General features: G+C 36.7%; 1 protein-coding gene and 1 long non-coding RNA gene across 2 annotated transcripts; one reads left to right on the top strand and one right to left on the bottom strand.

Moving 5' to 3' along the window:
• Positions 1 to 349: 349 nt before the first annotated feature.
• On the bottom strand, positions 350 to 4,314 carry LOC147567909 (ankyrin repeat-containing protein At5g02620-like). The gene is made up of 4 exons (XM_086654410.1): positions 3,850 to 4,314; positions 3,094 to 3,615; positions 2,227 to 2,636; positions 350 to 1,418 (listed from the first exon to the last, which is right to left on the bottom strand). The coding sequence occupies exons 2-4, from the start codon at positions 3,464 to 3,466 to the stop codon at positions 543 to 545; spliced, it is 1,659 nt and encodes a 552-aa protein (XP_086510536.1). The 5' UTR covers positions 3,467 to 3,615; positions 3,850 to 4,314; the 3' UTR covers positions 350 to 542.
• A 12,801-nt stretch (positions 4,315 to 17,115) lies between these two features.
• On the top strand, positions 17,116 to 18,721 carry LOC147567908 (uncharacterized). Its single transcript, XR_015230900.1, has 3 exons — positions 17,116 to 17,216; positions 17,327 to 17,402; positions 18,417 to 18,721. It is a non-coding gene; the product is annotated as an uncharacterized LOC147567908 (long non-coding RNA).
• Positions 18,722 to 21,835: the final 3,114 nt, after the last annotated feature.

Here is a 21,835-nt window from a genome sequence, read left to right as displayed (position 1 = left end):
TTTATCGCTCATCTCTCTATAAATCAAAGAAACAAATTTTCTACTTCAAAGCAAGATTCTATCTTAATGTCGACAACACAAAGACAAAATCATAATATCGACTCTAACCAGAGAAACAACAATAATCTCTAAATAAATTTCTCTATGTCATCATAGGGTTTCTGATAGAGTGTCACATTAGAGATGCTCTTAGGAGGATAATGCTCCTTTGGTTCCTTCATATTTTCATGATACAGAAAAGATACTTCTTTAGTTGAAATTGATCAAAGAACTTGTTTTATTCCTTGATGGTTTACAAAAGAAATATAAGACTCTAATATAGATTTACAATACTACTAACACATAGATATTTCAACACTTTTTGTATTACTATTACTCAAATTTCTTTAAAAGAACATACTAGTCCAATAGAAGAACCAACTACTTTTTCAATTATTAGGAAGAGAAAGAACTATAATTACATGGGAAAATTACTTCTCATAGAGGAGAAGGAAAAGAGGAGAAAAAGACCCGGAGATGGTGAGAACCCAAATGTCAAATCTTTAAATTGCATACATCTTCTTATACTCACTAATCTCTGTATCAGAGACAACCGACATTGATCGAGATCTTGACCTACTTCCCATTGATGATCTCCTAATACTCCTCAAATTTGAAGCTTCAATGCGATGTTGAATAACCCAATAACACATTGTACCCAAAGTTGTAACCATAATAACTGTCCCTATAATTGTAATAGAAATTGCCAACCATTTCTCTTTCTTCCCGACGACTACAAATGCCAGTGCCAAGAATGCAACTGATATAAGGACACAAGCCAACCACATCAATTTGTTTATCACTGCCATCATCTGCTTCTTTGCTTTTCTCTCTATAATCACGACAGAGGTTTGAACAACCACAACAGCTAAAGATATGAAGAGAGCAATTGAATCAAACACGAAAAATATCATAAACGGAGCATTTGGAGCGATATGAGCTTCCCCAAGAGAAAGACCAGGAGGAATATCATCTGGGTCATCAACAAATTGGCCCGGGACTTGGAAAATGGCAGCAAAAGCAACTGTGGCAATTAGAACAGCAACCACGGTGGTGGAGTTGATTGCGTTATTGAGACCTTCTAAATGCATTTTATTGAGTTGTTTTGCTATTCCTTGTACTCGTCTTCTTGTCTGTCTTGTGTGTTCTAATTGGTAGTGGACTTCGTGCTTTATATCGCTTACTGTTTGTTTTAGCTCTCTTGCTGTAGTCGCCTGTTGTGGAGGTTTGATAGTTTTGGCACTTCGAACACCATAATCATGTAGAATTGATGCAATTTCGGAGTTTCCAGTTATTTCAGCAGTATCTATAGCAGTTTCTTTTGACCTGTTAACGGCTTTGATGTCAGTCCCTTTGTGCTCTAGTATCTTTATTACAGTCTGCATGAACATGAACTTGAGTTTACTAGTAATGTTTAACTTATGTTTTACTTATTTTTCTTTCATTAACAACTATACATAATCTATAAAAATTGGAATCAGGGCAAGATCTATGCACGAAACAGAAACATCATCTATTTTGGCATCTATTGTCGAAGAATGTGGAATTAACTTCTGCACAGATAACGACTTGAGCCTTTTAAACTAACATGAATCTTTGTTATTAAATAGACAATATTTTAAGTACTTATCAACCTAAAGCTCTACCGGAAAACATATACGAACTCTTTCTCCATGTAAGTTGATACCATTCGAGAATTCATCCAACTAGATGTTAGGGAGGATAACATAAGCAAGTCAAGTATACTAACATCAACCAATTAGATGAGTAGTGTTCAATCTAAAGCACTTTCAGGATCACGTACGAACTCTTTTCTCCACATAGGTTGGTACAAATTCTGCAATTTATCGAACTTCGTTTAGATGTTGGATATGATAATCTACTTTAGTTTGTACTATCGACAACCCACACAACTTCAATGAGATATTAGAGGGATAATGTATATAAGTTGGTACTATTTGACAAAGAATTGTTTGCTAAGACTTTCATCACTCATGAGGCTTAACTATGTTCCTTCAGTACAGTCTCTTTCCTATTTATGCTCCAATTTTTGTTGTTCTCTGATCCAACAACTCTAATGAACTTGCAGCTAAGAAACAAAGGCCTTTTTTTATTGGTAGGAAATATATGTAAAAAAGATTCATATCTATAAATATGAAAGCAAGGTGGGGATAAATAGAAACTAACCTGAGCTCGGCCCTTACGTGTTGCTATATGCAGTGCTGTATTTCCCTTGGAGTCTACCATGTTGATCAAAGATGGATCCAACCTGATCAACTCTTCCACCAGCTCTATATTCTGACCCTTCACAGCCATGTGAAGTGCCGTTTGACCTTTCTTATCAGTCCGCGTTGAGATTCCTGGTTCTTTAGTTAGAAGAGCTCTCACTATTTCAACATGACCATTCCTTGCTGCAGAATGTAAGGCAGTTTTTCCATTACTTTTCGCAATTTTTGCCACATTTCCGTCCTGCTCCAAGAGAAAATTTACTACTTCAATGTGACCTTGAGTTGCTGCAGTATGTAAAGCCGTTGTGTTTGAAAGATCAACCGTCATAGAGAGCCCAGGGAGGGCCTTCAAGAGAATTTTCACCACCTCTGCAGAAATCAATTGCCGAAAAAGTTAATTATCACCCTTTGTTGTTATAAATGTGAGGATAGTCCCACAAGGAAAAATGATGATCAAGTAACCAAGATTAAATGTCTAGTTCCTCTCCACTCATCGCCAATTTTTTGAGTTGGACGACCACAATCTTAATAAAAAATTGTTTTCGCCATTATAACGGATATATAGTATAAGACTAGGTTAAATTGGCGTGTACGTGTTTTCTTCTCTACTTCTCTTCTATTTTCGTTTATGTAACTGCTCCGTGAGAACTGTTCCACATGGACAAATGATACTCCAATGAGAAGTCTAGGGCATCACTATTCATAACCAGTAAGTGTGTCTATGTGGGACTATTCTCTTCTGCTTAGATGATTTTTCTTATACTTATTCCAATACCGATAAATCACAACAACAACAAAAATGAAGAGATATTAATATAGAATTTACCCAAGTCCCCTTGTTTAGCGGCAATATGAAATGCATCATAACCGTTCCTAGCTCTGATACTGGCGGAGACAATGTCATAGTGCTTGACCATCTCCTCAACCACATCAACATAACCATATTCAGCAGCTACATACAAAGCAGTTTCTCCGGATTGGTTTAGTTTCTCTAATAACTCCTTCAAATCTTCTTCTCCAGTATTAGAGAAGATTATCTTCATTTCATCTAGGTTTCCTGCTCGAGCTGCAGAATGTAAAGAAGTATCCCCACGTTTCCCCGTTAATTGTTTTGTCATTTTCTTCCGACGGAAGCTTTGTTGCCTTGTCGGCACTTCCATCTTTGGTACAATTTCAGGAAAACCTTCCCCCTCAGACATTTTGAAGTTATTTAGCACAAAATTCTTGTTCCATGAACAACCAAACTCAAATTTGCATAAACAATTACTTGATCAAATCACTGATTTTATGATTTCTAAATCTAGTGCTTATTGATAGAATCAATTATCTTCTTCACCCCATTAATGACCTGTTCAAAACCCCTTTGTATATTATCATCTTTATCAAAGGAAAATAGCTAAACATAATCAACTCACAAAAGGGTATTATTAGGTTTTGTTCTTATGATTATAATCCAAAAAAAACCCATGGATTTAGAAGAATGGGAATTTTAATTTCAAAGGGTAACATAACAACATTAGATTATAAGTTATAACAATCCAATACAAATATTGAAATGGAAGAAAGAAACATAATTTCTTACATGGGTTTGAAGAACAGAGCTTCTCATTACCTCTTCTCCATCTAACAAAAGCTTATAACAACCAGTTCAAAAATAACCCTTTAACAAAGAATCAGGATGCCATTAACCAAACCTAAGAACAAATTTCTTCCTATCTGTCATTCTTTTACAAAGAGAAAAAAAAAATCACAAGTAGAAAAAAGAAAAAGTTGAAAAAGGAAAACCCAGATTGAGCTTTGAAAAACTGATGAAAATCAGATCGATCCTTTTAAAAAAGTTTATAAAATTAAACAAAAAGAGGAGAGAAATGGAAATCAACATTAACAAAGAGCAGGACGTTTTATCCTTTTACAGTTGATAAGACATATTTATGGTGTGAAATGGAGCAATTTTTGATTGGTGGACCTATATATCATTATGATCAAATAAATATCAACCGTAGATTTTCTTGCTATTTAATAATTAGATGGTATACGTTGGAAGTGTGGCAGAAATCTAGAGATGGCTGCTGAAATCCAACGGATAGCGTCATGGTTGAGGTTGAAACAGGTATTAGATATTTTTTTACGTTGACTACTACACTGGCGGGGTCAAACCCATAAAGCTTTGGGGTCCATGGCATTCAGACCATTTTATTGTATGAGGTAATTTCTAGAAAGGTCAAAATAATATTGTAAATGAGTAGAAAAGCACAAAACATTTGAAAATTATTATTCAGGTCAAAAAGTGTGCAAATACTAAAATACCCTTTTTGTCATTTTGTGTAACTAAATTCTTTTATTTTTTTTGAAACTTTAAATCGATATAACTTTTGTTTAAGATGTCGGATTTCTATAAAAATTATATATTTAGAAATGATTTTTCATTAGCTTTCTAACAAGATCCACTTTCAATACTTTTTTTCAAAAATAAAAATCTAGAAAAAAACGGCGTTTTTTTCCTTTACATTTTTCTGCAAACGTGTTTGCAACAACCTGTTATGCAAACGTGTTTGCAACAACCTGTTATGCAAACGTGTGTTTGCATAATGTAAACTGCAACCATGTGTTTGCATAATGTAATTTTTTTTGTTAAAATGCATAATGTAAACTGCAACCATGTGTTTGCATAATGTAAACTGCAAACTGTGTTTGCAAAATTGGCAAACATAATTTGCAAGCTTTACATAATATGATCTTGAGTTGCATATCTTGCAAACTAGATTTGCAAATCTAGAATGTAAACTAAGAGTATGTATCTATGAAATCTTGAGTTTGAAGTTGATTTCATCATTCATCATATAAAATTTATGAAGTACAAAATATTATGAGTTAGAAGAATAAGAAACTTCATGTCCAGCTAAAAAGGGATAAATTATCACATTTGGCCCATTCAACCCATCATCACTGAAAATACTTATATGTCAACACAAAATAGTAGTTACATTTGACCCATTTAGTTCCGTTTGGTTCATCATCTATCGGCATTAGCAGTATAACGCCACAGTCGATGCCATCAACACCTACTCATTCTCCTTCTCCGGTGAATTAGCGTGATCCTGCCAACGTTCCTTTTTCACAATTCGACATATTTGACCCATCATCAATGCAGAACAGTAGTAAACCACCTCCTGCAACCACCAATCCAATTATAAGTGGCAATTTTCCTCCATTTAGTAATTTGTCAACTCCAAACTGGTATTATTAGACTTTTAATAGGGAACAATCAAACTGGTGCAAATGAATTTTATGAAGAAATTTGTGTTTTTTTTTTCGATTTTCTAATTTGTCATTCAAATAAATTTTGATTCAAAGTTTTGTGAAATGTCACAACACCCAATAACAATCGTATTGCATAGTAACCATACTAGTTATTTGATCTCACTTGTACATTTCAGAATAGTGGCAAAGCTACATACATACCTGTGTGTATGTGTCTACTGCGGTAAGAAAATCACTTATCTTGAAAGCCTCTTCACCTCTCGATTTTGCCTCCGGAGCTTTTTTTCTTTGCCTTTGATGTCACCTATATAAGTAATATAAATTGACTTGCCAACGAAGGTTGCTACAAATAACAAGCTAAAAATTATTTTTCAGATAACGCCTTCCTAACTTAACATGAATTTTAGAAGTCTACTCCCAGAATGTAACAGAAGTGATAACCGTTTCTAGACGACCTATAAATTTTATAACATGTAAAAGATGAATCGTAAATTAGTTATTTCTATAAGCAGGACAAGAAATAAGGCCCTCAAAACCTAGGCATTTCATCTCTAAACAATACCAACCAAGACCTACTTACGAGACATATGAAGTGGAGAGCTCACACCTTAAAGGTGAACAATAGGTTAACAAATAACAACAGTATTTGGAAAAACGACGACTATAACAGAAATAATGGATCTGCCAGGCAAGAATAGCACCTCAGGAATATCACGCTTCTATGAACTAGAATTGCTTAACAGGTTTGCTTCCCTTCGTTTACTTGCTCCTTCCTGCACCATTCCAGCTAGAATAGTTAACCCGTGTAACAATTAATGCAGTATAGGAAGGTTGAAATGCACATGCTGACCGTAAAATTTCAGCATTAAACCTGGATATAGATTAACGTCTGGATTTCCTGAAAGATGAGTTAAATACCTACTCCTTCCATGTTTCAGACTGCAAATGTTCAATTATCCCATCAACACTTCAGTCTGGAATAAATTAAATAGCAGATATTGCAGGAAAGAGAATCTCCACGACCTCACAATCACCTCTAGCAGCAGCAACTTGTATTGGCTTCATGCCATCCTGAGATGAACGTCGGAAAACATAATAATTAAAGAAACTAATTGTGTCTGGCCGACCCGCGTGCCATGGCAACCCACCAAGATATGAACCATTGGTGGGAAGGAGGAGCCTTCAGTGTTATCCAATGCAAGGTAACAATGTGATCACTAGATACAACAACATAATGTTGTCTTCAAGCTAGAATTTCCAGATTTTTCAAAGGTTTGCAAATCTATTATAGCAGGGAGAAAACATGAAGTACCATACTGAGGGTTTGGTCATCAAAGGAACCAGCAATCTTGTCAAATGAAAGAACTGGGTCAACTGAATACTCATAATAAAACATAAAACTTAGTCTTTCCAATCAAATTAAACTATGGATGTCAGTGGCTACCTAATCTTCTCTAGTTAAACTAGGAATGATTGAAATCTAGAAAAAGTAGTATTCTAACCCAAAGATCTAAACATTTCAAAATCATAAAAACTCAAGATACTTTTACTGTAATTATTGATTCCTAATCTAAAAACAAAGGAACTATAAAATTTTGTATTTCGAGTATTCTTAATGTGTTATAAGACGAATGTGGCATATTATATAACACATTTCTGACTAAAAACTCTCCAAATCTTAAACCAAAAAATTAACAAAATCTCTATTTTAGAACCCTAAGATTAATCGATCTTACCAGTAAATTTCCCTAGAGAGAAAGAAATCTGAGTTGATCTTAGAACGTAGAACCATATAATTGGTCAACTTATCTATCTAAAAACGAAGCTAACAACATCAGATCTATCATCACCAAATTTAGGATTTCGTTTTTCTAGGGTTTATATCATCAACATCAGATGAAGAACACAAACTCAGACTTAAGTTTTGTTGTCGAACCAAGAAGAAGAAGAAGTCGAAGAACAAGAAGCATCGCAGAAGAAGAACCAGAGAAGAACAATCGGAGAAGAAAATGAAGAAGAAAACCCTAAGGTTGTGTTTGATAGCAATGTGGAGAAAGGAAAAAAAATAGGGTAAATTTTACTCGGGGAAACTTTTTCTGTGAGAATCATTTTCTCTATAATTTTTTTTTTATTTTTATCCTTGTTTGGTCCGGCAAGGGAATCCGTCCAAAATGATCTGAATTATCTACAACAACCAAGGCGCATCCGGAAGATGAAAAAAAAAGGTTGAGAAGAAAAGAAATTGATTTACAAGTTATAAAGGAAAGATTCAGAAATTTTAATTCTTATTGACTGAACTTATATCATCATCTTATTATACAAGACATAGAGTACTTCTCAAGCCAGTAGGAATGGAGGCAAAACATTTAAAAATCACACCAACAACCACAATCGTAATAAGGGTTTAAAGAGAAGCACCATCAGAAGCTTATGAAAGAGCTTCAAAAGAGATTTAGTTAGAGAGAGAAATCTTAGTGGGAAGAACAAGTACCCATTTAGATTTGTTGAAGGAGCCATTAGTTTCATCCTTAGTAGAGCTAGAATTTGCGATGGGTTTGTTCTTTAGTAATGGTAATGGTCAAGTTTAATATCCATTCATCAAGTGGTAGAGAGGATAAGAACATCGTCAAGAGAAACTTGTTTGAGATTAGCCTTATAAACAAAGTTAGGGTGTTTATTTTGATTAAAAGGTGATCAATTTTCATCTTCTAATCTCAAGTTATGATGGATTAAGATTAAGATTTGTAACAAATAACCAATAGCAAATCATTAGATTCATGGTGGAACAAGTAAACAAATAATAAAAATGAAATTACTAGTAAAAAAACAAAAAAGAGAAAAAACAAATTAGAAGATTGAGTGGGATTTAATAATGATTCACAACAGAAAGCTTCTACTTTTAATGGTCTATGGAAATTTATGGCTTTCTCCAAATTTTCTCCAAAATACTTTTAGTGAGAGAGATTGGGAGAAGACGGGTCAGAGATAGAGAGAGGAAGACATCTACTCATTTTTTTAAGGACTGTTTTGAATTTGAGAAAAATTTTCTCCAAAATAACCTGGGTCATGACTTTCCCCCATTTTGAGGAAAAGTGAGAAAAAAAAAGTCACGTGCTAAGGAGTTTCTCTTTCTCTATATTGTCAATCAAACAGGTTAAAAATCTATATTTTAGAGAAATAATTTCGATTTTCCCCTGGAAAGTTGTCAATCAAACACAACCTAAAATATTCAGTATTTTGTTAAGAGAGAGAATGAGTTTTAGTGGGCAAGGTTATTTTGGGAATGAAAAAATAAAAAAATGACCTGATTGATAATTATCAATATTATTTCAAACTTTACCTATGATTACACATAAAATTTTAGTAATTTCTACTTAATAGGAAAAAGTGGAGGCTTTTTTGATGATTATGATATTTTATTCAACCCAACAAGTCATTTTCCCTTATTGTATTTTTCTGCGGAAGCGTCTTTGGGTGCCTCCATGACTTACTGCAAGGACAGAGTTTTTTGCGTCTCCAAACGCCCCTCTTCTCCTTGACCAGTTGACCTTAAGTTTTTTTCCTTTCCCGAACTCTTCTCTCTCTGTAGGGCACCGAGCGATTTCCTACAACGATAGCAAGTTCTTCCTTCTCTTCACTCTAATTGCATAGGCAAAATCCTTGTTAGGTGTTTAACTTCTTCTCTTATTCACTAATTCTTGCATGAGATCCTTCTAATTTAGTGTTCGAAACACTTGAAGGAACTTCATCTATCTGCTAAGGTAACACTTAAGAATCTTGCTCATTTTTAATGTTTTTCGTTGTAATGTGGTAATGGTAGTTATTATGATGAATGTTTGGTTAATTCGATTGATTATATAGTAGTTTTACTTAGTTTTTTAATGAGAAACCAGTTTGATGAACTTCTGCTACCTATCGGACTCGTACCAGTCCAAACCCATGCGAACGAGACAATCTGTATTCATTCGAACCAATTTTTTTAATTTCCTTCTTTATCCGTGGTTTTTTTCAACTTCCAAGATAATTCACACAATGTAGGATGATAAAACTGGTGGTTGGTGAAGGTATACGGAACACGTCGGTGCTGGAATATCTTGGCGCTGGCCGGCTAATCTCTCGGTGGAATCATGGATGAGTTTTGGGATCTCTACGTTTTTATGCATATAAGAAACTCTAGGTTTTGGGATCTCTAAGTTTTTCTTTTTGCCTTGGTTGAAGGAAGGAGGGAGAGGCACCTCTTTAAATTTCTATAGGCGCCTTTACAAATATCTCTAAGAGAGGTGTCTATAGGTGGCAGGTTTGACCATGGAATTGACTACAGTCAATCCTCCAGGGAGGCCCTTACAACAATTTAAAGAGGCCCCTATAGATGAACCATTTTGCATATTATTCAGTCATGACCCTGCCGTAATGGTAAGATTGGGAATTAGGGACAGCAACCCGAGTCCGCCCATGGTTACTTGCGTAGTGCCCGGTGACAGAGTCAGACAAGGCCCGTCCGACCGATAAGTGTATAGCAGACAGTTACGGGCCATAGACGCTACTTGGAGGTCTGTCTCTGCTCATCTACTTCAGAAATTGCCCCTCTGGCTGTCTGGATACCCGTCCATTTAGGACCCGTCCGTTTTACCCGCGTTTGTCTGAAACATTAGCGACCCTTAGATTGCCTAGGGTTATATTACAAACGCTAGATTTTCAAAGGCCGAGTATAAGCCAGAATTTGACCCTAAATTCATTTTATTTCTTTCATCTTCTCTTCTGGTCTCCCAAATTCCCAACCATAAGTCTAGTCAAGTGGCCGAAAAATTCATTTTATTTATTTCATCTTCTCTTCTGATCTCCCAAATTCCCAACCGTAAGTCTAGTCAAGTAGCTGATAGTTTCAACCATAAACTTGCAACCCTAATCATTTCAATTCTTCAACCTTCAACCCTCTTTGACCTTCAAGTTTCAACCCTTTTAAACTTTCAACCATTCAACCTTCAACGGTTCAACGCTCAAACAATTTTTTTCTAATTTTTGTTCGTTTTGGTTTGATTTGATTTGTTTCAGTTTTATTTAAGTTATCGTCTTAATCCTTCAATGCAACGACTAAGTTCGAGTTTTAACCCTCAGTCTCATCTTCAGATTAGTTGATCTGTTTGTTTCGATTCGAAACAAGATCTTATCATCTTCTTGTTTTGGTATGATAAACTCTGTAAGATTTGTATTTTTTTTATGTTCCTTAATATTTAAACATATTTCTTATTTGTTTTTCTTATATTTATTGTTTTCTTCATCTTGCTCGTCTTTGACTCTAAAGAAACATCATATGTGTAGGGAATTATACCCTTATAATAGTGTTTATAGCGGATAACGACATCTAATTTCTAACACTAGTATCCCCAAGATCATCATGCAAAACTAGTAATTAACTAATAGGAAGATAGTAGATTACCTTAATCGCTATTTTCCTCGAGCTAGTTGAATAGATTAAAGAAGACCAAGAGCTTCAAACGTAGCTCCTCTACTTGGGACACAGAACGGTGTATTTAATCTCCCTCCTTGAAAGCTCGCTAGCACTCCAATGGTGGTTTGATAATAAGAAGACCTTCTTCTTGCTTGACTAGAAGATAGCTTGGGAATTAGCTCACTTTCTCCTCTCTACTCGATGTGACAGAGTAAGAAAGCTTAGAGAAAAATTCCACACCTTATTCTCTGCCCTAAGAGTGTTTATATAGAAGCCTAATGAGAATACACCTCCTCAAAGGTTTCCTAAAACACCCTTTAGAATAAGATCAATCTCTGTTTCTGACTCAAGACTTTCTTTCTTGTTAGTTGATTCATGTTTTGGTTATTTGAACCTATCTTGTAGGTGTTTAACCAAGTTTAGAATCCTTAGGTCTAGATTGTTTAATTTAGCACTTTTATACATCTCAATTTAGAAATAAAGTTCTTTATTGATTCTCCATAATACATAGTACAGAGATGATGTTAAAAACTAGAAAAACGCTTAATCTAGATTAGTGCCTAAAGTTGACTTCGATCCCTTTCAGCATCCTTAGCAGTCGAGGCTTCTGCTCCCTCTTGGATCTTGTCTTCCTTAGCCAAATACTCAGTTCCCAGCTGCACCTGTACATTCACAATGATAGGGCAATTTTAGGTATCATATTCCAAAGTTTGGGAATTTACAGTATTTGATAAGTTAATTGTTTATACCTGAATTGGAAGCCACGATTCCATTCTTCTTGTTCTCCAAGAACTTAAGGCAGTTTCTTTTCCAGTGGCCCTTGCCATCACAGTAGAAACATTTGGTGTCAGGAGGAGGACCTTTGTCTTTAGGTTTGGCAACCCGTTTGCCTTTTCCTTTTGACGCGGTTTTCTTCTTCTGTTTTCCACCTTTCTTGAACCCTTTGTCCTTTTGTACCATAAGAACGTCCTTCTTAGTCTCCACTATAGCGACGTCCTTTTCGACTGTTAGAAGCATAGAATGAAGTTCCTCCAACGTTTTATCCCATCCATTCATGTTGTAGTTCATCTTAAACTGATTAAAACCACTATGGAGGGAGTGAAGGACAGTGTCGGTAGCCGTTTGTTGGTTATAAGGGAAACCTAGTTTAGCCAGCTTGCCCATGAGCCTGATCATTTGACAAACATGAGGCCCAACTTGTTTTCCCTTTTCAAAGCGCATGTCCATAATTGCTTTAGAGGTTTCAAACCTCTCAAATCTCGACTGTTTCTGGAACATTTCCCGAAGTTGTCGCATCATGGAGTAAGCATCCATGTCTATGAACTGCTCTTGTAGAGTCGGTTCCATGGTTGCTAGCATTAAGCAAGTTACAGGCTCTGCCTTTTTCCGCACACTCCTTTATTCATCTATCTCTTCTTTAGTCGAAGTATCATCCAATACAGGAATTGAAGTTTCTAGTACATGTTTCTTGCCTTCCATCCTGAGAACTATTCCCAGGTTCCTCTCCCAGTCGAGGAAGTTGTGCTCATTCAGCTTCTCCTTGTCGAGAAGTGAGTGGAAGTTGAAAATATCTTTTGTCATCTTTACACTACATAAAGGAAATGGCAAAGTTTTAAAACTCGTTATCGTTTTGAAAAACTTAGTTTTCCCATATTATTCAATAAAAATCGTCCCCGATTGAATAAGTGATTCCAAGATCCCAGTTCTTCGGAGTAAAGCGGACGAAGGCCCTACCCTTTGACTCCGTCGTTCCGGGTGAGTGAACTACTTCACTGATCATACCTTATGACTCTTGGTTGATAGATTTCATTAATGAATGACTAATTTATCCTTTTGCCTCGAGTATCCAAGACTCTCTTACTGATCTCGTTGAGTAGAACCATTTAGACGTGTATGCCTCTTCTATAGACCTACCCGCATTGTCCCAAGGTAAAGGAGGTACTTTGCGAAGGCCGACCCACCTTCCTCGAACAAGGGCGCAACGAGTGTCTTAATCTGGATAGGCGATTACTCAGGATTACGTTTTGGGGACTTTTACGCTAGTCTGGCGTTTGTTATAGTGAACTATTTAGCCTAACTAACATCCACGACAAAAAGCGTAAATAAGTAAGTGAATGCGCGCGAGAAAATAAATCAAGCAGACATGGATCCTAATATAGCCCCTAACCTAGAAGATCTCATCTCCTTTGGTTTGCTTCTTGTTTCGCCTTTTGGTTCGTCTAGATCTCCATCTTTGAACCTCCATTGATTTCTCCCACTCGCCTTTGGATTCCTTCCTTGAGTTTCTTCAATAGACTCATAGACCCTAAACTCTAATTACAAGACTTTAACGATTCGCAGATCGTATAAACTTGAAATTAAAATTAATAAAAAATATGCACCCATCCGTGCTTAAAACAAGAATATAGAAACAAATCTATGGCCATACTAGTTTCCCGCATTCACATCACATGCATTCATATAATATATTAAGGCTAAGAATTATATATGCATGATTATCTTGGGAGACACTTTTGTCGATATCACATGTCACATTACGGACCTTAAGTCTAAATTCGAAGAATTTTACTAATGGTGCGTTCCGGTTTTATCTTTTATGATTTCTAAAATCAACTTCAAGAAAAACTCCGTTTCGGGTTTTGAAAGCCCGGGTCAATTTCGGAAAAAATATTGGTTCGATTCTTAATGATTTCATAAATCAATTTAAAGAGAAATACGTTTTGGCCTTTTGGATGGCCCGGATTAATTTTGGAATTATTTGGTTGGAATCGGAAGCTGCTCTGGACGCGTCTCCAAGACGCGTCCAGATGCTTCCATCGCAGATGGTGGTCGCGTCCTAGACGCGTCCAGTAGCAATCTGGTTGCAGTTGCTGGACGCGTCTCAACAGCTGCTCTAGACGCGTCCAACAACTTCTGTCCGACCAGAAAGCTTCCTGGCCGGACACTAGGGTTTCCAAAACCCTAGTTTCCAATTTTTTTTTTTTTTGTTTTGGAAATCTCTATTTGCTATTTTCCAAATTTTAAACTCTTTTTAAATTTTGAAATCCCTTTTAGAACACTTCTAAAATTTCTCAAAACTTTTAGAAACTTTTAAACTTTCCAAACTTTGTTTTTGGGAGTTTCCCAAAACTCAAAAACAATTCTTTTAATCAACCAATTTTGGATCAAAATTCTAGGTTTTTGAAGCTTTTTTAAGAACAATTTTGAAAATCAATTCAAAATCAATGAAATTTAATGTTTTGAAACACTTTCAATCATCAATTTTGATTTTTTAATTTGAAAAACTAGTTGAATCATATTCATTGTAATCAAATTATGAGTTTGAAGTACTTTTAAAACACTTTTAAAATACTTTTATAAACTCAATCTATCAAACTATCAAGCATATCAAATATCAATTAGTTCGATTCTTAGCAAAAACTAGTTAATTGCAAGAGGCTCTGACGCCACTGTGGGAAATTATACCCTTATACTAGTGTTTATAGCGGTTAACAACATCTAATGTCTAACACTAGTATCCCCAAGATCATCATGCAAATTAAAACTAATAATTAACTAATAGGAAGATAGTAGATTACCTTAATCACTATTTCCCTCGAGCTAGTTGAATAAATTAAAGAAGACCAAGAGCTTCAAACGTAGCTCCTCTACTTGGGACACTGAATGGTGTATTTAATCTCCCTCCTTGAAAGCTCGCTAGAACTCCAATGGTGGTTTGATAATAAGAAGACCTTCTTCTTGCTTGACTAGAAGATAGCTTCGAAATTAGCTCACTTTCTCATCTCTACTTGATGTGGTAGAGTAAGAAAGCTTAGAGAGAAATTCCACACCTTATTCTCTGACCTAAGAGTGTTTATATAGAACCGTATTGAGAATACACCTCCTGAAAGGTTTCCTAAAACACCCTTTAGAATAAGATTTAGGGAAATAGTCGAAAATAGCAATTAATGATATTTTCTCAATTCCCTAAGGAGGAGGTGTCCAAACACCACTAAATTTTGCGTGTATACTACTGGGTATGTCAGCAACTCACCCTCCAAAATTCATCCCAATCCGAGTCTCGGAAGTACCCGAACCGGCTTAGGCCCAAAACCCTTATTTCGGGCCTTTTTGCTATCTTTTGCCCAAATTCTATTTAGGCCTGTGAGATATGTTTATAGGACATTCCTAATGTTATATCACACTCCCACTAGTCATATCATCCGATCAAATACCCATTCTTATGTGTAACCCGATGTAGGATCCGATCGAAGTTAGCCGCGAATTACTTTGTAATTCGACGATCGTAGTTGGTTTCTAGCTAAACACTACGACCCCTAAATCAATCGGACTTGATGATCTTCTTCATCAATTGTCCTAGCCGACATATTGCTCACATTGGCATCTTGGTCGAAGGACATCTCCTTCAATTCCTTCAATATGATCATCACTGAGACTAATCATCTTTAGATCTAAACTCGATAAGACAATCTTAGCATCCATTTAATTTTCCTTCTCTATTTTTCAAGTTATAATTTTATAGGGTTTGAATCTATATTCTTCTTTGTTTGTTTGCCTTTTGTTGTTCAAACTTTATTTTTTTACAGTTTGTTTGCCTTTTATTGTTCAAACTATATTTTCTTCTTCGTTTTTTTTGCCTTTTATTGTTCAAACTATATTTTTTCTTTTTTCTTTTCTCTTTTACTGATCAAACCTTATTTTCTTCATCATGCATGCCTCTGCCTTTGACGAAACGTCATATGATTTGATGATCATCATTATCGGGCATTGACATCTTCGCATCTCTAGATCTTGTCGATCCAAGCTCATTTGGTAAGACTCATTCACTTTATTTCCCTACTCTGTAGTTTTTCTGTTATTTTTTTGTTTAAATCATTGTTATCGTTTTGTTTTACATGTTTGATTTTGTGTTATTGCAAGATACAACAATAACATCCCATGGACATTCTTTTCAAGTTTCTTGCCCATTTTATCTAAAATTTGCAACCACCTCTGTAATTATAAATTTTGTTGTTGCATATTTTTTTATGAATTGCTGGCAACTTTCATGTATGGTATTGTATGTGTGCATGTTGTTGTTGTATTCTGTTTGACTAAGTTTAATGTTTTTTCAATGAATGAAGTAGGTAAGCTCACCTTGGTTTATGTAACATAATGATGTTTGGTATTGTATGTGTCCATATGATGATCTATGTAACTATCTATTCTAACTGAAGGCCTTTTCGAGGATCGAACTCATAACTCGAAATGATTCCTTTCCATTATGACTTGGTCAAGTGGAGTTGCTTCCTATTTATGATGGTTGATTTAAAGTTAGCAACATAGTCCGTTGAACTTGTACTTTATTGTATGCTGTTTTATTTTCATTTTATCTGATATGGATTATTAAGGTTGACTGATTGTGATGACACATACTTTGGGTTAATAAATACTTCATTTTGTTCATGGTTGTGTGATGGTCTATTAGAATCTGATAAGTAAAGCTTTTTTGGACTTGTGAAGGTTGACTCGAGGATTGGCATCATTATCTCGATATGATTCCTTGCCATGTTCTAGTACTTGTTGAAGTCGAGTCGCTTCTTGTTAATGATGGTTGGTTCAGAGTTGAAAACATGGCCTGGATTAGTTTGTTGACCAAGTGATGACAAATTCTAACTTTATTAGTGTAACATCCAGATTTTCGAGTCAGAGAATCGGACGAGTTGGAGCGTCTAATAGAGCTAGTGGTTTGTTTTGGGATTTGGTTTTGAATACTTATTTAGGTTGATTAAGAAGATTCATCAGAAAAATCTCGAGAAATCAGAAATTTTGATTGGTCAGACGAATAGATAGGACGTAGTTTAGCTATCATTATGTATTCGATGATTTTCTTCATTATCGAATTAATAGGGGCCATATAGTTTCTTCATGGTTTGATTTGGATGAAGAAGAAAAGAAAAGGTTAGATGAGGGGTCATTTTGAGTTTAGAGAAAGTCAGAACAGGGGATAAATCAACAGTTGTTGCAGAATATAGGATGTTTTCTGCAACGAGGAAAGATTTAGGGACTGTTTAGCAAGTTGATGGAAGTTGAGGGTCTAAATTGTAATTTCGAGTTGATAAGAGAAAAACCAAAAATCAGATTTTTCTTCTTTCTCTCATGGAATCGACTGCAACTAGAGCTTAAGCTTTGGTGAAAGGGATCGATTAAATTGAAGAGTTTGAGTGAATCTCATAGAGAAATTTGATTTCAATCAAGAAGTAAGTATTATTCTTAAGGTTTTTTGTCTAGATTTTTGATGGAAATTTGATTTTCTCTCTCTATGATGTTAAATTAAGTTTTTAATGGAGGTTTTCTTTATTATTTGAAGAACTTGGCAAATTGAGGAGGAATTGGAAGAGATTAATCAAGAGGAAACTATCTAAATCGATTTTAATGGAATGAAGGTAAGAAATTTGGATCTCTATGGTTTTATAATGAATCTTTGAGGGTTTTCCTTACCTTTATGTGTGATGCTATGGTGTTAGCTAATGAACTTAAAGAGTTATGAACTTATGTATGAAGAATCAAAGTGGATGATTAGGTTTAGACTTGATGGAAAACAGTGAATTGAGAACAAAACTGCTACTGTTTTTGAGTGTTTAGACAGCCGTAGAGGCTTCAGAAGAATTTCAAGTCTTCATAGATATTATAGTTCGTCTCGTCACGATTCCAGAAACATATTCTAATGATTATTTGGAGTTCGGATGAAGACGATATGATTGTTAGAGTATACAGCATACGGGCAGCAAAACTGATGCACTGCTGCGTATCTTTTACGCTTTTCGGTTATGTTTTAGTCGTAATTAGGAGAAGCCACCTGAGAATGAAACGCTAGGAATGAGGTGAACTTTCCGAAAACTTAAGAATCGGTTGAATCGGATTAAAGACTACAAAGTATTATTTGTTTAAGTGCGCAGTGCGCAATTAAGACTACTTTATGTGTTTATGTTATTTTGGATATGGTTCATTCGGGTTTTGGCAACGCGAACCAATAGAATATGTTAAGGGCATAAATATCCTTCAAGCGATGTATGATTCAACTTAATTGGGGAGGACAACGGAAGTTATAGAATGATCTAAATTACTCGGTATAGTCGATTTCTTTACGACGAACAACTTCAGAATAGTTTGGTCTATAATGGGTACCTATTATATGTCGGACTCACTGTTATATTGAGGGTGTGACTAAGATATTCAGGTTTTCAGAGTCAACATGATACAGTGACCTCGGAATTACATAATAGACTTTATGGAATTGTCCAGTGGTTTAGGACGCAAGCTAAGTAGTGAATCTTATATCGTTCATGGGTTCTTCAGAGTTCATTCTCATGCATCTTGATATCTTCTAAGTTTACAAGACCTCCTCTTACAGTTTTCTGTCTGTCAGTCAAACCATCTTGTTTCTTTGGCACTTTCAGTTGGAGGGGAGTACTACATAGAAGATAAACTCGAAGCGGGCGAGTCTCATGTGCAGGATGGCGAACCGGAAGTGTATTACATCTGAGGTAGGATCCTATGAATCTTACTTGGAGCACGGGTATTCCCCGTTTCACCATTATATATATATATATATTCAGTTATTGTTTTCTTTTTATCTTTATCTAAATCAAATTATGATGTGATATGGTATGACATGAATGTATGTGGTGTGCTCTATGTTATGGATGTTTATATTTTAAAAACAAATTGGTTTTCTTATAAATATTCACATGGTGGCGGAATCGCTTGAGCTGTGTGATCGTTTTGTGTGAACTGTAAACACGTGGGGGCGGAATCGCTCGAGCTGCGTGTATAATATGGAGGCGGAATCGCTTGATCTGTGTTACGTGTATTGATTGTTTGACGCCGTGCATTGGTTGGTCCCCTTGTTTATATTTCTGTTATGGGTTCCCTATGACTTCATGTTAAGGGTTACACTCGGTGCGTGTGGCCAGCCGTTTGGTAACGACCATTCTTGTTTACCCGGAATGGGGTCCGAGAGAGATTGGGAGTTGGGGTATTCCGACCCTTAGAGTGATTAGGGGACTGACCAGTGCCATGTTTGTTTATTTATTCTACTAAGCCACTGGTGTGTGTGGTTTGAATTCTGTAATGACTTGTGGTTGATACTTATAATGATTTCACCGAACTGAAAGAGGGTGTTTACCCAAGTTTTCTTAATAAGAAAATACTTCCCTGAAAGTGGAAACTTGTAAAAGCTTGGCTTTAAAGAGGGTTTACCCTACCTTGAGACACAAGAACACTCTTTTCCTTCGGTTGATGGGACTTGTTAGGAGGGCTCTATTCTTGTAGCGGAGCCACTCAGATCATTTAATATTATTATAGGTTCATGCATATGTGTGGGTATTCTTCGAATGGTTAATGAATTACCTTGTGAGGGAGCGTCAAATCTGGTAGGAGGTAGGACTTGCCTCAAGACGAGATAATTGTATCGCCGTGTGTATATAGCTTTACTAAGCGACGATACTCTTATAGTCGTATGGGTAAGTCATGACATATTCTAAGCGTATCATTGTTTGGGTGGGATTTACTATTTGGTGCGTATTGAGATCACAAGCTAGCCCGATGGGCGATGATGACGAAGGGAGTGTTACGGAAGCTCTTACCGGGGTATTACGTGGATCCATTTGTACACTGCAGTAGTCAAACGTTCGATAAGGCGCCGCCTGCCTACGCACTAACAAAGGCCGAACGGTTCTTCCTAGCCGAATAGTAGGTGACCCCGACTGAGAGCTTATTCAGTCGTGATCTTTGTGAGATAGAAGAATTATCTTACTATATTGCTTTGCTTCATGTGCATAATGATATCACTGTGTACATATATATCACCGTGTATATACATATCACCTATAACTATTGATATATTGCTTAAACTGTTGATGTGTGTGGTGCGGGTAGGAAAAATATACTCCCTCTCCCAAAAATACGATTTCTTCATACCAAGAAGGACACCCCAAAAAATAGAGTTCTCATAACTCGCCCCCCAAAAGGATCAGTCAATATTCATTCTTTTACTGCAAAGATCACCCTGACTGTCTTGAGCGTCGGAGCGGTTTTCGAACCCGTTGCAGGTTTTCCCCCCACGGGAACAGACGAACAGGAGCAAGGAGCCAGGAGCTAGAGCAAGGAGTCAGGAGCTGGAACAAAGAGCGTGGAGCAGATAGAAGCAGAGCTGAACAGAGGAATCTATCCTCTCCAAACAGAATATACCATCATAACGGAGGCTGTCATGCATCAACTCCCTTTTTCATGCTTATTTAACCGGGAGCCAATTTTCGACATCAGCATTTGGCGCTAGAAGGAGGAGCATCTCTCCAGCAAATCCTCACATCCGGTAACCCGAATCTCTCTCAATACTTCCTCAGAATTAATCACTTTCCTTAAAGATCTTCAGGCAAACATGCCAGCAGAAAAACAAACACCCGGTAAAGACCGAGAAGGATCTTTATATCTCATAATGATCTCAACAGCTCTCGAGCGGCTTAAGGTCGAAAGGAGGAAACAAGAAGAGAGAATAATAAAACTTCAGAGCGACCTAGCGTAGCAGAGGCTAAGCTAAAATCCATACTCGGCAAAAATTCTCGAGTGGCAGACAATCGGAAAGATCCTACATTCTTGGGAATAGGATCTCTCTCAGAAACGAAATATTTTACTAATCTCACCCAAGCTCTCCTCGATGCGTTCGGAAAGCCCTCCGACGAAAGAACCGTCAACTTAAGTCAAGGAGGCCAGGCCGATAGCTAAGGAACTCAAGACACAACCCCAGCGGTGACAGCAATCAGGCGTTTGACAGCACTGGCGAAAAAGCGTGGCGAGATATCAAAAACTCTGGTGGAAATATTAGCAGAAGCAGAAACGGAGTCTGAATCCGAGGGCGAAGAAAGTGTCAAAGTCATAGCTGGGGGACCAACTCGTGTAGAGGACAGGAGCAACAAACGACGACGGAAAGATCCAGAAATCATGATGATACGAGATGAGGCTACGCCTCCGGTAATATTCACTAATGATGATCTGAGAGGAGTAATCAGGCCCCACGCAGACCCCCTAGTGATAACAACACTGGTTGCCAATCGAAGAATAGGGTGTATCCTGATCGACACGGGAAGCTCCACAGAGATCATAAGCCGAACCTGCCTCTAAAAACTCTAGGTGAGAGCACATCACACCGAAATTTATGATCATTACTTGACAGGTTTCGGCGAAGGTCGAATACGAGCTGAGGGGAAGGCCACTTTACCCATACTCATCGGAGAAGGAGCGACCAGCCGAGCACTGATGTTGGAATTCGTGATCATCTACGAGTTACATGCGTACAACATTATCCTGGGAAGGAACTTCTTGAAAGAATCACGAGCTGTGGTCTCGTTGAACCACTTAACCTTGAAATTCCCGATTCCGGGAACGGACCTGGTAGGAACAATAAAAGGAGATCAAGCGGCCGCCAGGGAATGTTAAGCCATTTCAGCTCGGCATTGTCGACGACCAGCAGTGATTCCCACCCTTTCAAGCACCGAAAAAATCACCAAGTTCGATCACGCCGTAAACACGCAGGAATAAGCGCCTCTGAGGTCAGTATTGCTCCTCGACCTCATAAATATGTTACTCTAACCGTTAGGCAGGAAAGTAGCGCTACTAGCTACATATTTTATCTATATATATATATTTAATTTTAGCCGCTAGGCAAGAAAAGTAGCATTGCTCGCTATGTATTTTAACTAATAGAATAAAATATTTTCAGTAATTAGCTACACGTTTTATCTAGAAAAGTAACATATTTTTTACAAAAACATTATAAAAGGAGGAGTCCTAGATAAACTCATCTCGCTCTGAATCGAGC

This window comes from Eschscholzia californica, unplaced genomic scaffold (assembly GCF_041429995.1).
Source record: "Eschscholzia californica isolate CP2 unplaced genomic scaffold, dmEscCali1.0.p SCAF_1, whole genome shotgun sequence".
NCBI classification, from domain to species: Eukaryota; Viridiplantae; Streptophyta; class Magnoliopsida; order Ranunculales; family Papaveraceae; genus Eschscholzia; species Eschscholzia californica.
The sequence above is the reverse complement of the archived record's forward strand: the minus strand, read 5'-3'. Positions and strand labels throughout refer to the sequence as shown.

Coding starts and splice junctions, on each gene's coding strand:
- LOC147567909 (XM_086654410.1), bottom strand. CDS start 3,466: ATGTCTGAGGGGGAAGGTTTTCCTGAAATTGTACCAAAGATGGAAGTG. Junction 2,637..3,093: donor CGCTAAACAAGGGGACTTGG/GTAAATTCTATA, acceptor TGATTTCTGCAG/AGGTGGTGAAAATTCTCTTG. Junction 1,419..2,226: donor CACGTAAGGGCCGAGCTCAG/GTTAGTTTCTAT, acceptor ATGTTCATGCAG/ACTGTAATAAAGATACTAGA.